General features: G+C 41.7%; 1 protein-coding gene across 3 annotated transcripts in view; it reads left to right on the top strand.

Moving 5' to 3' along the window:
* Nucleotides 1-17,739, top strand: part of LOC149161972 (serine/threonine-protein phosphatase PP1 isozyme 2-like) — an 83,643-nt gene extending 65,904 nt beyond the window's left edge. Inside the window, exons 2-4 of one of the 3 annotated variants that reach the window (XM_089437096.1) lie at nucleotides 16,216-16,427; nucleotides 16,520-16,725; nucleotides 17,429-17,739. In XM_089437096.1, coding sequence (XP_089293222.1) covers nucleotides 16,216-16,427; nucleotides 16,520-16,725; nucleotides 17,429-17,465 — 455 coding nt within the window. In that variant the 3' untranslated portion in view covers nucleotides 17,466-17,739. Of the gene's footprint in view, nucleotides 1-15,867; nucleotides 16,428-16,519; nucleotides 16,726-17,428 lie in introns of all 3 variants that reach the window. The other 2 variants (XM_089437095.1, XM_089437094.1) reach the window with 2 other exon arrangements.
* Nucleotides 17,740-20,188: the final 2,449 nt, after the last annotated feature.

Raw genomic sequence — 20,188 nt, 5'->3', positions numbered from 1 at the left:
GGAAAATCCGGCACTAATCTGCATTGGAGATGAGCGTCTGCGCTACACCTCCTCTTGATCTTTCTGCTAGCTGGAAACTTCGGCCCTTTGCCTTCCCGGTCTTACACCCCGACTCTGGCACTAAATCCCGAATGTTCCCCAGCAGAAATACAGACTCCCTTTGAAGCTCTGCGTTGCCTCTGCGTGGCATTACACTGCCTCTCCGGATTACTCTCTACCCTCTTTGCCTTGCACTCTCCGGATCAAGGAAACTTCCTTCGGAAAACTATCCTTGCCCCTCACTGCAAGAATCTCCTCGATGATTTCTCTGGCTGCTCTCTTGAGGAATCGATCTCTTGATCCCACTCAATGTGTTTTCCAAATGCCCATGAAGCCTCTTCTTACAATCTTCTTGTTGAGTAATCAACAACCTTGATTAGGTTCTAATCAATGGCTCAGATCATTTTGACTTGATCCTCGTCTTCTTCTAGAAGTTTCACGTCCATTTTAATTAATACTCTTTAATTATTTTAATTTCCTAAGTTTAGACTTAGGCATCCATTAAAAATAATTAATTATTTTAATGAAACCGTCTTTGGGCGAAATTTCCCAAAACGATTTTTGGGTATTCTGGAATAAGTGTCCTAGCCTCCCAACAAATTTTGAGGCTTAGAGCACATTCGATGCTACCATAAATCAACAGTCCTTCTTAGCGAGGAATGTGCTCTAGTAATGCAACCTACTTAAGCATCAACTTGACTCTATAACATCTCCCTCTGCGCTGTTGATGTCTAACATCATTGCCCACCAACTACTGTGCGAATGCTGCATCTGTGTTTCTGTTGACTTTGCATGTTGTTGCCAACTGCATCTGTACTACAACTCTACTCGAACTGTTGTTGCTGCCTTTTGCAACAACTGCAATGGAAAAACATCCAAAATATTGAACCAACTATGTTCAGTATGATGCATCCATCATTTGAGTTTTGACCGTTGCTAGCCTCTGCGCTGTCACTGAAGTCTCTGCATAGTTGCTGACTCTGCGAGTGCTCTGCGCCAATGGCACTGCTGCCAACACTAGCTCTGTGCTGCTCAATATTTGATTGCTACTAGCCATTGCATCTGTCACTCTGGCACTTGACTGCACCACCTTACATTGGTCCATCCTGTTGCTGTTGACTATGGTCTCCCGTAGCAAGGTCTTGATCCAAGAGGTGGACTCCTCAAGGATCTTGCCCATTTGTAGTTCTTTCGAACTACAGTACTAGATCACCCCACCTCTCCCCTGGAGGTATCTGGGAAATCATGGCAAACTCCTCGATCTTTGTGGTTGCAGCGTGCGGATCATGTTTCTCGTCCTTGTCCTTCTTTTTGAGAGGACACTGTGTAGCGTAGTGACCAAATTGACCACGCTGGAAACATTTGATCTTCGAGACGCCCTTTTTCTGCCTCCATTGCTCTAGCTGCCCCTTTGTTGCAAGGGCTGCATTCACCTCCTCCTCCTTCGGCTTCGCCCCACCGCTGTTGCTGCCATCAAGTTTGCACTTCACTAAGTCTCGCCTCATCTCTTTGAACCACACTTGTTGGTTCGAAACGTGTCGGCCAACAAATTCTCTCATGTGATTTCTACTGAAAGACTTTGTTTAATTCATTATGGATCACAGAAGCTTGAATACAGAAATTACTACCCTATACGGAAGGGCCACTGCTATTAAAGTTCATCACTTTGAACGGTCTCGCGTAAGGGTTTCCAAGTTGAAGACAGATCTGGCTTTTCTAAAACGATGTAGAGACTCTTTGAAATTATGTCTCTACATTGCTCTCTATTTAAGCCTTTGCCATGGTCTGCCTCTTCATCTGGTCCTGATGATGAACCACACTTGTTGGTTCAAAACGCGTTGGCCAAAAAATTTTCTCATGTGATTTCTACCGAAAGACTTTGTTTAATTCATTATGGATCACAAAAGCTTGAATATAGAAATTACTATCCTATACGGAAGGGGCACTGCTATTAAAGTTCATCACTTTGAACGGTCTCGCGTAAGGTTTTCCAAGTTGAAGACAGATCTGGCTTTTCTAAAACGATGTAGAGACTCTTTGAAATTATGTCTCTACATTGCTCTCTATTTAAGCCTTTGCCATGGTTTGCCTCTTCATCTGGTCCTGATGATGAACCACACTTGTTGGTTTGAAACGCGTCGGCCAAAAAATTCTCATGTGATTTCTATCGAAAGACTTTGTTTAATTCATTATGGATCACAGAAGCTTGAATACAGAAATTACTACCCTATACGGAAGGGCCACTGCTATTAAAGTTCATCACTTTGAATGGTCTCGTGTAAGGGTTTCCAAGTTGAAGACAAATCTGGCTTTTCTAAAATGATGTAGAGACTCTTTGAAATTATGTCTCTACATTGCTCTCTATTTAAGCCTTTGCCATGGTCTGCCTCTTCATCTGGTCCTGATGATGAACCACACTTGTTGGTTCGAAACGCGTCGGCCAAAAAATTCTCTCATGTGATTTCTACCGAAAGATTTTGTTTAATTCATCTCTTCCTGTTGAAGAAAAACCCACATCACTTCCCAATTCGGTTATTTCTCTCTGCCCAAGATACTCTAGAAAAATACTTGCCATTCTTTTGAGACTGAATTCAGGGCCAACCTCACCATCTCTGTAGGCTAAGGTGATGACCCTACAACTGCCAACTGATCTCGGACTTCCTGAAGCTTCGATAGGAACGAATCAATGCATTCCCCCTTCTGCATCCTCGCAGATCTCCTTTTCTCCTCCAAGTACATCTTCCTCTGCTCGGAAGATCCTTGATACAATGTAGCAGAGGCATCCCACATTTCTTTCGCCGTCCCTTTGCCAGCAATGTGACGTATAACGTGATCCCTCACTCCGTCGAGGATCAACCACTTGGCCTTCACCATCTTAGCCTTGTACTTCTTGAGCGGATCTGCATTGACAGGTACAACTACCACATTGTCGACATAGGTTTTGAGATCATGCTCATCTAGAAGGCAGGAGATCCTAGCCTTCCAGATCACATAGTTGGATGCTCTGTCCAATCGATCTTGATCTCTCAGCCCATTAGCTGCCATCTCTGCCAACAAAAGTCGAACTGCTCCCTCTCTCCTCTGCGCAGCTACTAGGCTGGCCTACACACTCCTTGCTGGAGTTAGTAGATCTGCTCCTCGCTACTACTGCTCAGCAACTGAGAAATATAATTCCTTGGCTCAGAATTCACTGAGGAAGAAATTCCCTCAAAAAGTGTCTTCTTCCTTCTTCTGACGTTTTTCTGCCCCAACAACTGCTGCAGAAAACTACGTCCCACCTGAATATTTCTCAGCGCTGAATCTGCTGCTGCGCTGCTTCCTTTGCCACTGACAAATCAAGAACTGGAAATCTGTGGTTGAATTTTCTAAGTCTATTCGTTAGAAAATTAATCTGTATTCTGCTGGTTTATTTCTTCTACTTGTAAGTTCTAAACAAGTTATTTAAAACATTTAAATACCGAAATATCCTGCCCCTCATCGCCTGTAGTCCTTCTGACTACAGCTCGATGTCTCCCCACTTCTTCTCTAGTGGCACATGAACACTCATGGCACAATTGAACACTCATGGCACAATTGTCATCTCCCTTCTGCATCTGGTATGACCTTAGCTGATTCTCAAGTAACATCTTCCTCTGCACGGAAGTATGTTGGTACAATGTCTTCAAGGTGTCCCACATCTCCTTTGCCGTTTCCTTCTCGGCAATATGTTGGACCACATGATCCTTGACCCCATCAAGGATGATGCATTTTGCCTTGGCCATTGCCTCCTCGTACCTTTCATTAGCTATCGGGTCAACTAGGATAGCCATTACTCTCAAGGCGAAGCCCTTGATGCGATGTCTATCTAGAATGGACAGGATCTTGGCCTTCCAGACCACAAAGTTGGACGCTTCGTCCAGCCTATCCTGATCCCTCAGCCCATTCACGGTCATCTCTCTGCTCTTCTGTCGACTCCTCCAAGTCTCTCTACTTCCCGCTTGGAAGTTCTCAGTTCGACTCTTGCTAAGTCTCTCTACTTCCCATTTGGAAGTTCTCGGTTCGAATCCTCCGAGTCTCTCTACTTCCCATCTGGAAGTTCCCTTCTATACTCCCTCTAAGTCCCGATTTCCCTCCTGGAAATCCTTCTGCCAATTGTCAAGTTGCCCCTCTCCAATCATCTGTGCAATTGCAACACTGATCTAGATTCCTTGGCTAGAAATCCGCCTCGGCAACAACTCCTTTACCTTGGTTTTGCCCTGTTAAGTACTGTTTTGACCACAATACCCCACCAGCTTCGCTCTCGCAAACTGCCCACAGCTTCCTATGCCCCAGCAACTGAAGGACTGAGCCTCTAGGCTCTGCGCAATCTTGGCACTGGCAAAAATAGCTCCCTCAGCCACTACGTCAACCCTCCTAGTCTCTGCGTGGCTCTGCGTGAGCCTCTTTTTGCCCTCCTTAGCCTCTGCGTTGGCCTCTCTCTGGCCCGGACTGATGACGCAGTCCCTCTGCGTCAACCCTTCCTCTGTCGCTTTCTACGAGGATCAACTCAGTCACTCGGGACAGCTGAATCCGCTGCAAATGCTCTGCTCAACTGATGCCTTCAGATTTCCTATGATCTGCAACCACGCTCTGATACCATGTTGAATTTTTTAAGTCTATTCGTTAGAAAAATAATAAAAAATTCTCATTTCCCACCCCGGTTTTCAGTTTCTCCTTATTTCTTCCATATAGTTAAATGCCCTTTCCCATAATCATACATTTAACAAGCTGGAAAAAATAAATTTGCTGAAAACACAAATTTTGGAAATTTTACAGAATGCTGGAAATTGCAGAGACAAAAATCAGCAGTAATAAACAACCATTAAAACACATTTAAACACTGAGATTTTTGGTCAATGTGACCCTGGAAAAACCCCCTACAACTCTTGGGGAAAACCAGTTCGAGAGCTCTTCTTTATTTCTGAAAATGCCTTTTTCACAGTGAGAAATATTCAACAAAAAAATCAGCAAGCAAATTTACAACTTATCTCTTTTCTCATGCCTCATAGCAGACTGGAAATTACAGCAAACAGGACAGCAATAAATGTTGTACGGCCTCCTCGATTTTCGTGCCCACTTTCAACATTAAATGCTACTGTACGAACTTCATTTTGCGTGCAAAAAAAATCAGCAAACTGCTCCTCGATTTTTTGTGCAAACCACTCCTCAAAAATCTTGCCAAAATCTGCCTTTCACTGTGTGCTGAACCAACTGTACAAATCTGCTTAACTGCTGCCTTGGAATGTGTCCCAAGCTGCTGTCTCCTTCTCCTCCCTGCTCAGAAATCTCTCTTGCTCTCCTTCTTCCAATCTGCTCATGAAAGAATGAATGACCTTTTCCTCCTTTAATCTAACCCCAAATGACTTTTGGGTGATCCCTACATCCAATGGCTGAAATAGATTGAGATCGAAGGTTGAGATTAAATGCTCATTTAAATCTCACTTTTTATTTTTTAATTCACCTCACTTTAATAAAGACCCACTTAGTCATTTATTTCCAAAGTCACGTTTCTTTTCTAATTTTTCATTGACTTTATAAAAGTCACTTTAAAATTAGACTTAGTAACTTTATCACTTAAAGTCACTTTTAAATTAGATTTAACTTTATAAAAAAAATTACAAAGTCACTTTAGGAGAAAAATTAAATTCTTTTGGACACTTTTCCCTAAGCCAAAGATCAAAGCCTAAGGGAACCACCTGTCCTCCGGTACCAAATCTCAACACTCCCTCTTACCAAGGAAGGTGTTCCTCACCACACCCATCTTGTCTCTGAAGTAGAAATGCTTGCCCTGTGGTAAGGCTTTGGTAAGAATATCTGCAACCTTCTCATCAGTGGAAATATACTCAAGCTTCACAACTTCCTTCTGAACATAGTCTTTGATGAAATGATATCTGATCCCGATATGCTTTGACCTGTCATGAAATACTGGATTCTCCGTGAGTTTAATGCAACTCTGATTATCACTGTAAATCACTGAAGGTCTCAATGGCTGACCAAATAAGCCAAACAACATCTTGCGAAGCCAGATGGCCTCACAACTAGCTAGACTGGCTGTCATATACTCTGCTTCCGCTGAACTCAGTGCTATTGACTGCTGCTTCCGGCTGAACCATGACACTACTGCTGAACCCAACCCAAAACAGCACCCTGAAGTGCTCTTCCTATCAGAAGCACAAACTGCCCAATCAGAATCAGTGTATCCTGCCAATCTCACTCCATCTCCCTGCCTGTAGTCCAGACCATAATCCACTGTCCCCTGCATGTACCGCAAAATGTGTTTTGCAGCCACCCACTGAACCTTCCTAGGCTCACACATAAACTGACTCATCGTGTTGACTGCAAAACAGATATCTGGTCTAGTGTTGACCAAATACATCAAGGAACCAATCAGCTGCCTGTACAATGTGGGATCCACCAACTCGGAATCCGAAGCATGAAGCTTCTTCCAGTTGGTGATCATCGGTGTCGACATGGGTCTACAATCCTCCATGTGGAATCTGCTAAGGATGTCCACAATATACTTCCCCTGCCCTAGGAAGAAATGCCCCTCCTCCTGCCACACCTCCAAACCCAAAAAGTAATGCATCAAGCCGATGTCCTTCATCTCAAACTCCGTCGCAAGATCTCTCTTGCAGTGCTCTATGAGTCTCTCTGCACCTGTAATGACCAAGTCATCCACATACAGCACCAGAATGAGAGACTCCTCACCTATCATAATAAAGTAAAGGTTCGGATTTGCCTCACTCTTTGTGAAACCCATCCCCTGCAAGTATGTATCTATCCTGGAGTACCAAGCTCTGGGAGCTTGCTTCAGGCCATAAAGTGCCTTCTTCAGTCTGCACACATGGGACTCCTTCCCATGCACTTCAAAGCCCTGTGGCTGCTCAATGTACACCTCCTCCTGTATGAAGCCATTGAGAAATGCGGTCTTCACATCCATCTGGTGGATCTTCCAACCCATCTCTGCTGCTATCGATATAATGGAGCGGATCGAAGTATATCGAGCCACGGGAGCGAAGGTCTCCTCATAATCAACTCCCTCTACTTGGGAGAACCCTCTAGCCACAAACCTCGCTTTGAATTTCTCAATGCTACCATCTGCAGCATGCTTTACCTTGTAAAGCCATCTGGAAGTAACCACGGATTTGCCCTCAGGCCTCGGCACCACCTCCCAAACATCATTCTTCATGATAGAAGAATACTCCTCCTGCATGGCCTCTCTCCAGACCTGCTGGCTAGCTGCCTCCTCATAGCTAGAAGGCTCAGAGTCAAGGACGCTGGTAACCATCGCCATATAGCTACAAAACCTCTCAGGTGGTCTACTCTCTCTGATCGGCCTCTTCGGCTCAGCAACAGATGTGGCATCTCTCAAGGTGTCCTGAAGCCACTTGGGCTTTCTCTTCCCTGAGCATGCTTCTCCCATAGGAGAATGAAACTCCTCCTCCTCATCACCATCAGTAGCCTGAACTCCTGACTGTCTGTCTGCTATCCTCCTGCCTGCACCTGAACCTGTAGAAGCTGAGGTACCGTGTGAACTGTCCATCAGTGGACTCCCTAGTGAATTGCTCTGTGAACTACTCTGCATGCTGCCTGGAGCACCACCCCTCTGGCTCGGTGAGCCACTGCTCACTGATGGACTTGACATCCTCATAGATGTACCTCCTGATCCTCCTGATCCCTGCCCACTGGATCCCTGCGACTGACTCAACTGTTGCTGAGGGTCTGGCTGATCCAGATACTCTAACTCCCATGACCTCCTAAAGGCCCTGTCCTCCTCGAACTTCACATCCCGTCTGACAACAACTCTCCTCTGTGCAGGAATGTAAATCTGAAAGGCCTTTGAGGTCTCACTGTAGCCCACAAAGATACCCTTCTCTGCGATGGGCTCTAGTTTGGTCCTCTTCTCCTTGGGTATATAGGAGTATGTAATGCATCCAAAGATATGAAGATGACCAATATCAGGCTTCTTCCCAGAGAAAACCTCCTCCGGAGTCATGTGCCCCAAGGCACGATGCAGACTCCTGTTCTGCAAGTAAACAGCTGTGTTGCAGGCCTCTGCCCACAAGAACAATGACAACCCCTGATCATGTAACATGGCTTTGGCAGCCCCTATGATGGATCTGTTCTTCCTCTCTGCAACCCCGTTCTGCTGGGGGTTGTAAGGAACAGTGAACTCCCCCCTAATGCTTGCCTCCGCACAATAGTCAACAAACTCTCCAAGGGTGTACTCTCCTCCATTGTTCGACCTCAGGGACTTGATCTTTCGACCTGTCTGTGTCTCCACAAGAGCTCTGAACTCCTAAAACCGCTTGAAGACCTCACTCGTGGTCTTCAAGAAATAAATCCAGGTCCTCCTAGAGTGATCATCAATGAATAAAACATAGTACTCATATCCACTCAAGGAAACATGAGACATCCGACCGCTCACATCGGAATGAATCAAATCAAGTATCTCAGTCGCTCTGTTGTCATTGCTGGGAAAAGGGGATTTGGCAAACTTGCCCATCGCACAACCTCTGCAAGTATCAAAGTGATCAGTACTGAAATCTGGCACACCTGTAGTAATCTCCCGCAATGTCCTCAAGGCTCCATGATACATATTTCCTATCCTGCGGTGCCAAATCTCACACAGCTCAGAACTGCTAGCTCTGCTGTCGGTACTACTGCTCAATGCCAAAAGGGGCTGGAATGCAAACTTGTACACCTTTGCATGGCGTACACCTATCACTCTAGCTGAATCAGCTGGAGTGCCCCTGGGATACATCAACACTTGTCCTCTCCTGAACAGTACCTCATATCCTTTGTCCTCCAACGCTGAAACATATATGAGGTTCTTCCTCATCCCTGGCACATAAAGAACATCTGACACTTTCGAGGGAGGTTTGGACTCCCTCTGAAATGTCAGTGTCCCCACCCCGACTGCTCTAACAACTCTGTCATCACCGAGTACTACCTCTATATCAGTGCCACTCTCTGAAAGCTCTGAGAAGTACTCACGGACTCCTGTCATGTGACGTGAAGCCCCATTGTCCACATACCAGATCCTGAAGATGCTCCGCTAATCGAGGGAAAAGCATGCTCCCTCTGAACCTGTGTGGCAGGTGATCCTGCACTAGAGGACTCACACGTAGTGAACGCAAACTCCCGGTCAAAACGACCTGCAAAGTCCTCAATCTCTGCTAAAGCTGCCACGTCCTAGTTCTTCCCCTTCTTCTTATTCTTCTCCGGACACACAACTGCATAGTGTCTCATCTTTTGACAATTCCAACACTTCACCTTGGAATAGTCCTTTTGTGTGTTACCTTGTTTACCTTTGCCTTTGCCTTTGCCCCCACCACTGCTTGTGGAAGCCTGCTTCTTCCCTTTGCCTTTCTTGCCTCCTGCCACTAGTGCTACATCCTCATCCTGCTCAACTGGCTTGGCTGCCCCAAGCTGACCTTTCCTGATCTCTGTCTGAATGCAATCATCCCAAAACCTCTCCCATGTGGGAAGGGTCTCACGTGCACAAACCCCATCAGCAAAGTTCAACCATGAACGGGGGAGGCCATTCACTGCAACCCACACCAACTCAGTGGGTGGAATGGCCTCTCCAATCACTGCCAACTCATCTCTCACATTAGTAGTCTTTGTGAGATATCCAGCTGCACTATCATTACCCATCTTAATGTTCTTCAGCTTCTCCTTCAGGACCATCTTCCTGTTCTCATTGGTACTCTGGTAGAGATTGGACAATGTTGTCCACATCTCATGGGCATTGCTCTTTCCTCTCACATGAAGAATGCAATGGTCTTTGATTCCGTCTAGAATCAACCTCTTACCCTTGTTGTTCTTTTTATTATAAGCTGTCAACTGAGTAGCATCAGTAGGCACAACAACAAGGTTCTGTGTGGTATGCACCGTGATATCCCAGACTTCTGCCTCCTCAAAGATACTCTGCATTCTCTCTTTCCAAACGTTGTAATTTGTATGCCCATCCAGCCTATCCTCCACCCTCAATCCCAATGACATCCTGCTGTCCTAAAACTGAAAATAGCACTGCTGTAGTAAAGATAAAACTGTTGTTTATGAAAAAATCAGCTTGCTGGAATTTTCTGAGTGAAAAATCAGCAGCTGTAATTTTTCCTTTTGCTATCCCAAACTGCCTTTCAGCACTCAAGCTCTGATACCATGTAGAAATTTCTCATTTCCCACCCCGGTTTTCAGTTTCTCCTTATCTCTCCCATATAGATAAATGCCCTTTCCCATAACCATACATTTAACAAGCTGGAAAAAATAAATTTGCTGAAAACACAAATTCTGGAAATTTTACAGAATGCTGGAAATTGCAGAAATAAAAATCAACAGTAATAAACAACCATTAAAACACATTTAAACACTGAGATTTTTGGTCAATGTGACCCTGGAAAAACCCCTACAACTCTTGGGGAAAACCAGTTCGAGAGCTCTTCTTTATTTCTGAAAATGTTTTTTTCACAGTGAGAAATATTCAGCAAAAAAATCAGCAAACAAATTTACAACTTATCTCTTTTCCCATGCCTCACAGTAAACTGGAAATTACAGCAAACATGACAGCAATAAATATTGTACGGCCTCCTCGATTTTCGTGCCCACTTTCAGCATTAAATGTTGTTGTACGGACCTCGTTTTGCATGCAGAAAAATCAGCAAACTGCTCCTCGATTTTTTGTGCAAACCACTCGAAAATCGTGCCAAAATCTGCTTTTCACTGTGTGCTGAACCAACTGTACAAATCTGCTTAACTGCTGCCTTGGAATGTGTGCCAAGCTGCTGTCTACTTCTCCTCCCTGCTCAGAAATCTCTCTTGTTCTCTTGCTCTCCTTCTCCCAATCTGCTCATGAAAGAATGAATGACCTTTTCCTCCTTTAATCTAACCCCAAGTGACTTTTGGGTGATCCAAGTGACTTTGGGTGATCCCTAAATCCAATGGCTGAAATAGATTGAGATCTAAGGCTGAGATTAAATGCTCATTTAAATCTCACTTTTTATTTTTTAATTCACCTCACTTTAATAAAGACCCACTTAGTCATTTATTTTCAAAGTCACTTTTCTTTTCTAATTTTTCATTGACTTTATAAAAGTCATTTTAAAATTAGACTTAGTAACTTTATCACTTAAAGTCACTTTTAAATTAGATTTAACTTTATAAAAAAAATTACAAAGTCACTTTAGGAGAAAAAATAAATTCTTTTGGACACTTTTCCCTAGGCCAAAGATCAAAGCCTAAGGGAACCACCTGTCCTCCGGTACCAAATTTCAACAAATAATCTGTATTCTGATGGTTTATTTCTTCTACTTGTAATTCTGAACAAGTTATTTAAAACATTTAAATACCGAAATAAACACAATACACTCACAACATATACAAATCATCAGTTGAAAGAAAACAAACACACAAGTGACATGGTTATTTTTGGACAAATGTCCTTGGAAAAACCCAATGTGGGAAAACCGGTGCAGCTATTATGAGGGTTTATTATTATGCAGTATTTCCTTGAGTACAACTGGGTGCCTAACCGGCTCACCCGACAGAGATAAATACATGGTAGCAATACCTCTCTATTCGGAAACAGGTATTTAGAAAACCTATCCCACGAAACCCTCTCCGACGACTCTGAAGCTCAGCGCTGGCCCTTCTGGCCTTTGCGTCAGCCTCGTGCTGCACTGCGTCGGCCCCAGGACCCTCTGTGTCAGCTCTTTGAGGCATTGTGTAGCCTCTGGGACCCTCTGCATCACTCCCTCTGGCTTCTACGTGGATGGCGCAATCCCTTTGGGCTCTGCGCTATCTCTACTAGGCTCTGTGTGACCTGCTCTGGTTGTTGCTCCGGCTCTCTGCTTCTGCACTAATCTCTTGGCACTGTCTCTACCTCTCTGCCCAGTACTCACTGCCCTTTGCTGCTGATCACTGATTCACTTTTGCTTAGCAACCCTGCGCTAGCAAAATGAATGACTGATCACTTTGGTTTATTCTCCAACTGACCCTTAAACCTCCTCTTATACTTTTCTCGTTGGTCCTTCAACGACCGAGATTACATCTCTAATCAATAGCTAAGATTAGATTTGGCTTGATCCATGACTTTTGGAACCTTCTAACCCAGTTTTATATTAATACCCATTAATATTTTATTTTTCCTAAGTTTAGACTTAGGAACTCCATTAAGAATATTAATTATTTTAATATCTCCCAAACCGGGTACAATTTGTCCAAACCATTTCTTGGTCTTGGAGATCTCATGTGCTTTAGCCTCTCCACCAATTTTCATGGCTAGAGCACACCCGATGCTATCCCGAATCAACACTCAGCAACTGAGAAATATAATTCCTTGGCTCAAAATTCACTGAGGAAGAAATTCCCTCGAAAAGTGTCTTCTTCCTTCTGACGTTTTTCTGCCCCAACAACTATTGCAGAAAACTGCATCCCACTTGAATATTGCTCAGCGCTGAATCTGCCATTGCACTGCTTCCTCTGCCGCTGACAAATCACGAACTGGAAATCTTACCTCTGTGTCAACTCACTCAGAGAGAGATTTTCCTTGAGAATCTTGCCCTCCTGGCTTGGATTGTGCAATCCCTCTGGGGATTCGATTTGCTGCCTACGCAACACTTCGATCTCCCTCCTCTTCAACACTGGGCTCTTCTGGTCTACTCTCTTGCTTCACATGCACTCTGATACCATGTGAAAATTTGGATACCCAAATCCCCACTGCAGCAAACTTATATTATTTCTCCTACTTGTTAATTCATGCAAGTTATTTATTGTGTTACACTATAAATATCGAAGTAAATACGACCGCAACCTTCACTAATTAAATTATATGAAAAAACAAGAAATGAGCAAGAAGAAATAACACACACACAAGTGACACCGTTGTTTTTGGACAAATGTCCCTGGAAAAACCCAATGCGGGAAAACTGGTGCAACAACTGAGGGTTTGTATTATTATGTAGTAGTTTCTGAATACAATTCTTCGGATGCCCAAACTGGCATTCCTATACAAAGATCTGACTGGACAAAAAGATAGTGAGATGTTATCACTGGAAAATCTTGCACTAATCTACACTGAAGATGAACCTCTGCGCAGTACTGCGTCACACCTATGCAGTAACTACATCACTGTTGTTGGGACTGCGTTGCACCTCCTCTTGATATTTTTGCTAGCTGGAAAATTCGGCCCCCTGCCCTCTCGGGCTCACACCTTGGCTTCAACACTAAATCCTGATTGTTCCCTAACAGAAATATAGACTCCCTTTGAAGCTTTGTGCTACCTTTGCGTGGCACTGTGCTGCCTCTCTGGACTATTCTATGCCCTCTCTACCTTGCGCTCTCTGGATCAGGAAAACTTCCTCGGGAAAACTATCCCTGCCCCTCATTGTAAGAATTTCCTCTATGATCTTTCCGACTTCTTTGCGCTACTCTCTTGAGAAATCGATCTCTTGATCCCTTCAATTATTTTAATTTCCTAAGTTTAGACTTAGGAATCCATTAAAAATAATTAATTATTTTAATAAAACTGTCTCTGGGTTGAATTTCCCAAAACGATTTCTAGGTATTTAGGAATACATGTGTCCTAGCCTCCTTGCAAATTTTGAAGCTTAGAGCACATCCAATGCTACCATAAATCAACAGGAGACACAATGCAAAGTCAGCAGCAACGCATATTCCTCAGTGACAACGCAGATGCTAGCAGCAGTCAGAGACTCTAGAGACAGAAGCATCATACTGATAACAGATGATTCAGTATTTAGGATGTTTTTCAGTTGCAGATGTTGCAGTTGCAGCAACAACAAGTGAGAGGGAGTTGCAGAGTAGATGCAGTGTTGGCAGCAGTTCAGTAGGGTCAGCAGCAACATAGATGTAGCGTACATGAGAGTTGTGCAGTGGTTGGTGAGCAGTATGGCCAGACATCAGCAACGTGACAAGGGATGATGCAGAGACAGGGTACTGTCATAGGATGTGCAGTAGAGCACTAGAACACATTCCTCACTAAGAGGGAGTGTTAGTGTTTGTAGCATTGGATGTGTTCTAGCCACGAAATTTTGTGGAGAGGCTAGAATACATGAGATCTCCAAAACCCAGAAATCATTTCTGGAAATTTCACCTAGAAATGACTTAATTGGATTATTAACTAGTTTTTTTAATATTTCCTAAGTCTAAACTTAGGAAATATTGTTAATTAATCAGAATTAATTAAGTCAAGGTGTGAATGTTCTAGAAACTCACACAGATCGACTTCAAGTTAATCCTAGTCATCGACTAAGATTTAATCTTGGCCGTCCCAACAGAGGACTTTAAGAAGAAGTCGATGGGCACTTGGAGAGTACACTTGAACAACAGTTCCTTGTCTAGATCGAGCTAGTAGCAGTAGAGTTCGAGCTAGAGAGGGTTATAGTGTTAGTGAGGGGCAGGGACATTGATCCGGAGGAAGATTTCTAGATCCAGAGAGGCAATAGCAAGAGGCTGAGTTATTCCTAGTATAGGAATGCGCAAGTGTAGGAATGCAAGTGCAGGAACACGAGAGTGTAGGAACGTGAGTGTAGGAACGTGCTAGTGTAGGAAAGAGAGTGCAGGCAGCATGAGTGCATGAAGCGTGAGTGTCGGGGTTGCTTAGGGAATATCTATGCCAGATTTTCTTGTTGTCTGGATTGCTAGTTGGGCATCCATAGATGTACTCAGATTTCACTGCTGCATAATAAAATAAAAACCTCACTATTGCACCGGTTTTCCCAAGTTGGGTTTTTTCGAGGACATTTGTCCAAAAATAACTGTGTTATTTTATGTGTGTGTGCTAGCATTTTTGCCAGTGTTTATTCTTCCACAGTTTTATTTGTGTAAGTTGCAGTGCGAGTTATTCAGTGTTTGTCGTAGGAAACAGTAAATAAATTGTTAATTAAAATAACAATTAGGAGAATAATTTCCAGTTGTTGCAATAGGATTTCGGTATTGGAATTTTCACATTCTTTGCTTCCCGGTAACCAACACAGACCTATCTCTGCTGAGGACTCTGGGATTCTCAGCGTCACCAATTTTTCTCAATGACAATAATTCCTCACTCACACGGACGTAATTCCCACAAAGTATTCATAACCGCTGTACCCATTCTATTACAGGTCATCAAGTGGCAACCTAGCCTCAATCAATCTTTGGGAAGAATGATTGGCAACTCTCCCACAACAGCCAAAAGTCATGAATTATATTTTCATTCTTGCAACTTGCCACTTGTCTTCCTATGAAGCAAATGTATCTCACTTCCCCCATTACTCTGAGGTTAATATGCCTTATGATAATATGAGGCAGGTGTTTTAGGCTTAGAATAAATTATATTTTTTCTTTTTGGTTCTCTTTTGAGCCCCCTAAGCCCCATTTCGTTCCTCTCTTGTGAAATTATAACCCCTCATGTTTTGTTGTTCTCCCTCTGCACCTGGTATATATATTATTTTTAACCTTCAATGCACAATAGTTACATATTACATCATTTGGCTCTCAGCCATTCATCATATACACACATGCATTGCCAATCCAGGGATCAAAACTGAGCTGTTACAGATCCAATGCCAAAGCTTTTATCCTTGGGCTAGACTCCTTGATATAACTGATAGCATTGGACAAGTTCTGTTTCGGTTTGAAGTTGGTATTTCTTGGAACTATTGCATGCCAGATATGCTAAACTTACAAGCCACTAATATTGGTCGTGTTACTTTTGTTGCATGCATGCCAAATCTGTTGGTGGGTTCTAGATTTTTTTTCCTCCTTGATGAGTTTACAGCATGATCTAATAAGTTGCTTGGTCAGCAGGTGACATCCATGGTCAATATTCAGACTTGCTAAGGCTGTTTGATTATGGTGGCTATCCACCAACAGTAAATTATCTATTTCTTGGTGACTATGTTGATCGTGGAAGACAGAGTATAGAGACAATATGCCTTCTTATGGCCTACAAGATCAAATACCCAGAAAATTTTTTCCTCTTAAGAGGAAATCATGAATGTGCTTCAATCAATAGAATATATGGCTTTTATGATGAATGCAAACGGCGCTTCAATGTTCGACTATGGAAGATTTTCACAGATTGTTTCAACTGCTTGCCTATTGCTGCTATTATTGATGAAAAGATTTTTTGTGTGCATGGGGGCCTTTCTCCAGATTTAAAGGACTTGGATGACATCAGAAATATTCCACGCCCTACAGATGTTCCAGATCATGGACTTTTATGTGATATTCTTTGGGCTGATCCAGATAAAGATATTGAAGGTTGGGGTGAGAATGATCGAGGAGTATCATATACCTTTGGATGTGATAGAGTAACGGAATTTCTAATGAGGCATGACCTGGATATTATCTGTCGTGCTCATCAGGTTTGCTGTATCTAGTTTTCTATCTGTCATCATTCTGCAGTTTTATATGATAGAAATCATATATTTAATGGAATAGCAATCTTGAATTACAGGTGGTAGAAGATGGATATGAGTTTTTTGCAGACAGGCAGTTGGTCACCATATTTTCTGCTCCAAATTACTGTGGAGAATTTGATAATGCTGGGGCTATGATGAGTGTTGATGAAAGTCTAATGTGCTCCTTCCAAATATTAAAGCCAACTGAGAATAAGGAAAGATCTGATTTTGGCAAGAAAGTTCAAACATGTTCTCATGTAAGGTTGGTCACTCAATTTTTGTTATTACTGCTATTCAATATTGATTTTACTATTCGTTTTATGTGGTACTAGTATTTCTGAGTTAATCAATGTGATGTATTGTGAAATAGAGTTCTTGATGGTAAGATGTCTTGGGCAAATTCATTCACGGGTGGGTTTACACCTGCCATTATGTTAGATGTGATGTCTTAAGAGCTCGTTGTTAGAGATGCTAAATGAGTTTCTTGTTTCTAAAATTAGGTAAAACCTCTACTTACAGTACATTTTAAATATATTATTTCAACTTAGATTTCCAGAACTACAAAGTTTCTTCTTTGCATATTACAGTGCTGAAATAAAATTGGAATGTCATCCTGGCCACTTGACTAGAATGTCAGCTTGTAACATTTTGGCAGATTTGAGGTGCTATATAATAATTTTATTTTCAGAGCAAAATCTGGAATTTTTATCCTCAAAAACTGCCACTGTTGAAGGGCTATCTTGCAGTGTTTCCAAAAAGCACATTTTGGTCATTTTCTTCTCTCAAAAAGCAGTGTCTTCAATGTTGAACTATTTAGAACTATTATTGCCCACATTCTTGATAGAATTTAGCATCGGCATTAAATATTCCCTTGTATTTCAGGCACTTCCAAGGCCTAAAAATTTACGAGTTTCATTGTTACCTTGTAGATGTAATGCTTATACATTTGATCCATCAAAATGCAGGCCTATTGAGCTGAAGTTGATGAGTAATGGGAGCTGATCGCTACAACATCCTAATTTGTTGTTGGAGACATGATGTAAACAAGATTTTCTCATGATTGATCAAAGTTTGAGTTCCAGCCATTTGTGACAGATTCTTGTGTGTTACTGTGACTGGAGAGATCGTGGTATAATGAGCTTTGGAAGAAATATGATGTCAATAATTTGTTATCAGCACACTTCCTCTCTGACAAAGGCATCCTGTTAGACCACTTATGGAATCTAATCACAGCACAAATATTTTACTATGGCTAGACATTTTCTCTTCTGTTAAACATTGCTATCTGTTCTTGGAAGACCTATTTAAAATGCTTCTATCAATTCCATTTTATGTGAAAGATTTGGTAGTATTTTCTTTTGCTTCCACCGTTTGTGTAGACAATTCCTAGTGATGTTTTTCATCAGGTTCTGATTCACAATACAGCCCATGTTCTTTGTTGAGACATCAGATCGATCCCATTGTCTACATGACCAGCAAGTGTGGAATCGGAAGTTTAAATGAATTGATCGATTTTTGAGATTGGTGTTGTTTTCATGAACTTTTTCAAATGCAAGCTGGCTAAAGAAAGGGAGGGATATACAGGTAAGAAGTCATTGGCTGGGAGAGACTTCTACAATACTGTTAGAGGGGAAACCAGTGGAGATTTAATGCACCAAATAACTATCCAATACCCCCAACACGGGAGGGTTTCTCCACAAGTTTCATCCATGGAGGGTGATTCAGTGCCTTAGATCAAGGTGAAATGTGTAGTTAATCGACAACAGATTGCTATATCTCCGAGGGATAGAAGAGGCTATGCTGGCCCAATTGTTATCAAATCATAGAATCAATGAAAATGCCTTGAGCCAAAGCATATGCTAGGCCTTATGGTTCTCATGTATCTCATGCCATAAAGATATATGGTTATGACCCCTCCAATTTGTCTCTTATGGTTTTAGTCTAAGTAACCGATTATTATCAAACCATAGAATCAATGAAAATGCCTTGGGCCAAAGAAATGACAGAGATATATGGTTATGTACCCCTCCAATTTGTCTCTTATGGTTTTAGTCTTAGTCTAAGTAACATGACGCTGTTCCCAGGGGTATCATCGTTTGTATCTTGTGTGTTGGACACATACATGTTAGGACACATGTTTGGTATGTATCCTAAAATAAGACATATAAAATACATTTTGGACATGTGTCATATCTATTTAATTCTAAAAACATTTGTTATTTGTTATTTTTCTATAGCTTGGTATGGGGGAGATAGTGAGCCTAAATAACTGTAAACATTTAAATGTCAGCTCAATAAAAATTTAGTATGGGGGAGATGTTGTAGTGTTCATAAATGAGTGTAAACATTTCATGTCGGCTCAATAGTTTGTTCTTTCAAAAATTATAGATGGATCCTACATTAATAGCTATTTAAAATGAAAAGAAAAAATAAGTGTTCCTTAGATTGCCATAGATGTACTGGATTCCTCGATTCTTTGATTGATTGCCATGATTTTAAGAATAATAGACCCTCTATGAACAAATAATTCACCTCTGGCTTCAATTGATTTCCATGATTTTAAGAATAATTGACCTCTATGAACAAATAATTCACCTCTGCCTTCAACAGTAGAAACATAAGATTGGAGCTTAAGGGCATCAATTCTACTACAAGTTCTCCATTGGATGAGATTGGTTGGCAGGTTGTTTTGTTGTAATGTTTATACACCATAATATCAACACCAGACATTGGAAAAGACTTGCGAAAACCCCATTTTTTTTACCTTCGCTTTTGAGATGGTAAATATTGATCCCATGAAAATCGTTAACGTGTATTATCAGCATCACCCACTTTCAATAAAAGCTGGGAACCATGGCTGAGTTCAAGATATTAATGTTCTATTAATTGGCGATAAATTTCCTTCAGGTTTCCAGATTTTATTGTTAATGTAGTTATTCTTAGCTTACAAGTTTTATGTATTATCATTTCACTTAAATATCCTCTCTTAGGGTTTCCAGATTTCATGTTATTGTCGTTATTTATAGGTTTACAGGTTTCACGTAATGTAGTTGTTTGGAAAGGTTCGAAAGTTTCGTTTATGTGGTAGGTATACCTGAACATCTGAATATTCGCTAAACAGAAAAAATAAAACATAACAAAAAGTAAGCTAAATTGAAATAAGCAAGTCAAAACTTATAGCATATAAATATTTTTCAACAAACTTTTCAAATGCATAGCTCTTCGCTTTATGAATTTTTATAGAAAGCCCTTCCAACGTCTCAGAATTTAATTTGAGTGGATTATATTCAAATCAAGAACACGACGTGAATTACAGAGAGTTGTGAGGAGCGCAGGTTTAGAAAGTGATGGCCACCAAGTATGTAATGAGGGGGCTTTAAGAGTTACAGAGAAATCTGCCATCATTTTGTAGTAAAGTTGGAACCCATTGGAGATATTATGCATCACTATCAAGTAGATATTATGGGTCTGGCTGAGTGCATTCAGTGGAGGAGTTTTCAGCATAGACGTCCAAATCCCTCTGGATTTACCCTTTCAAGCTTCCAAAAGATGGAATTAGTTTGTGAAAGGCCATGGCTATAACTCTGCCGGATCAGGAAGAAATGGACAGATGAAACTATGCTTTTATAGGTTGGCCGCTTATCCATTATTCTTTTAGGATTCACTCATTGTCGTTGATATAATAATGTTATTATTATAATATAAATAATAATAATAATAATAAT

This window comes from Pinus tabuliformis, chromosome 5_2 (genome assembly GCF_031772625.1).
Source record: "Pinus tabuliformis cultivar Carrire ecotype Pingquan chromosome 5_2, CPIR1, whole genome shotgun sequence".
Taxonomy (NCBI): Eukaryota; Viridiplantae; Streptophyta; class Pinopsida; order Pinales; family Pinaceae; genus Pinus; species Pinus tabuliformis.
Note: the sequence above shows the minus strand (reverse complement) of the source record. Positions and strands in the feature narration are given on the sequence as shown.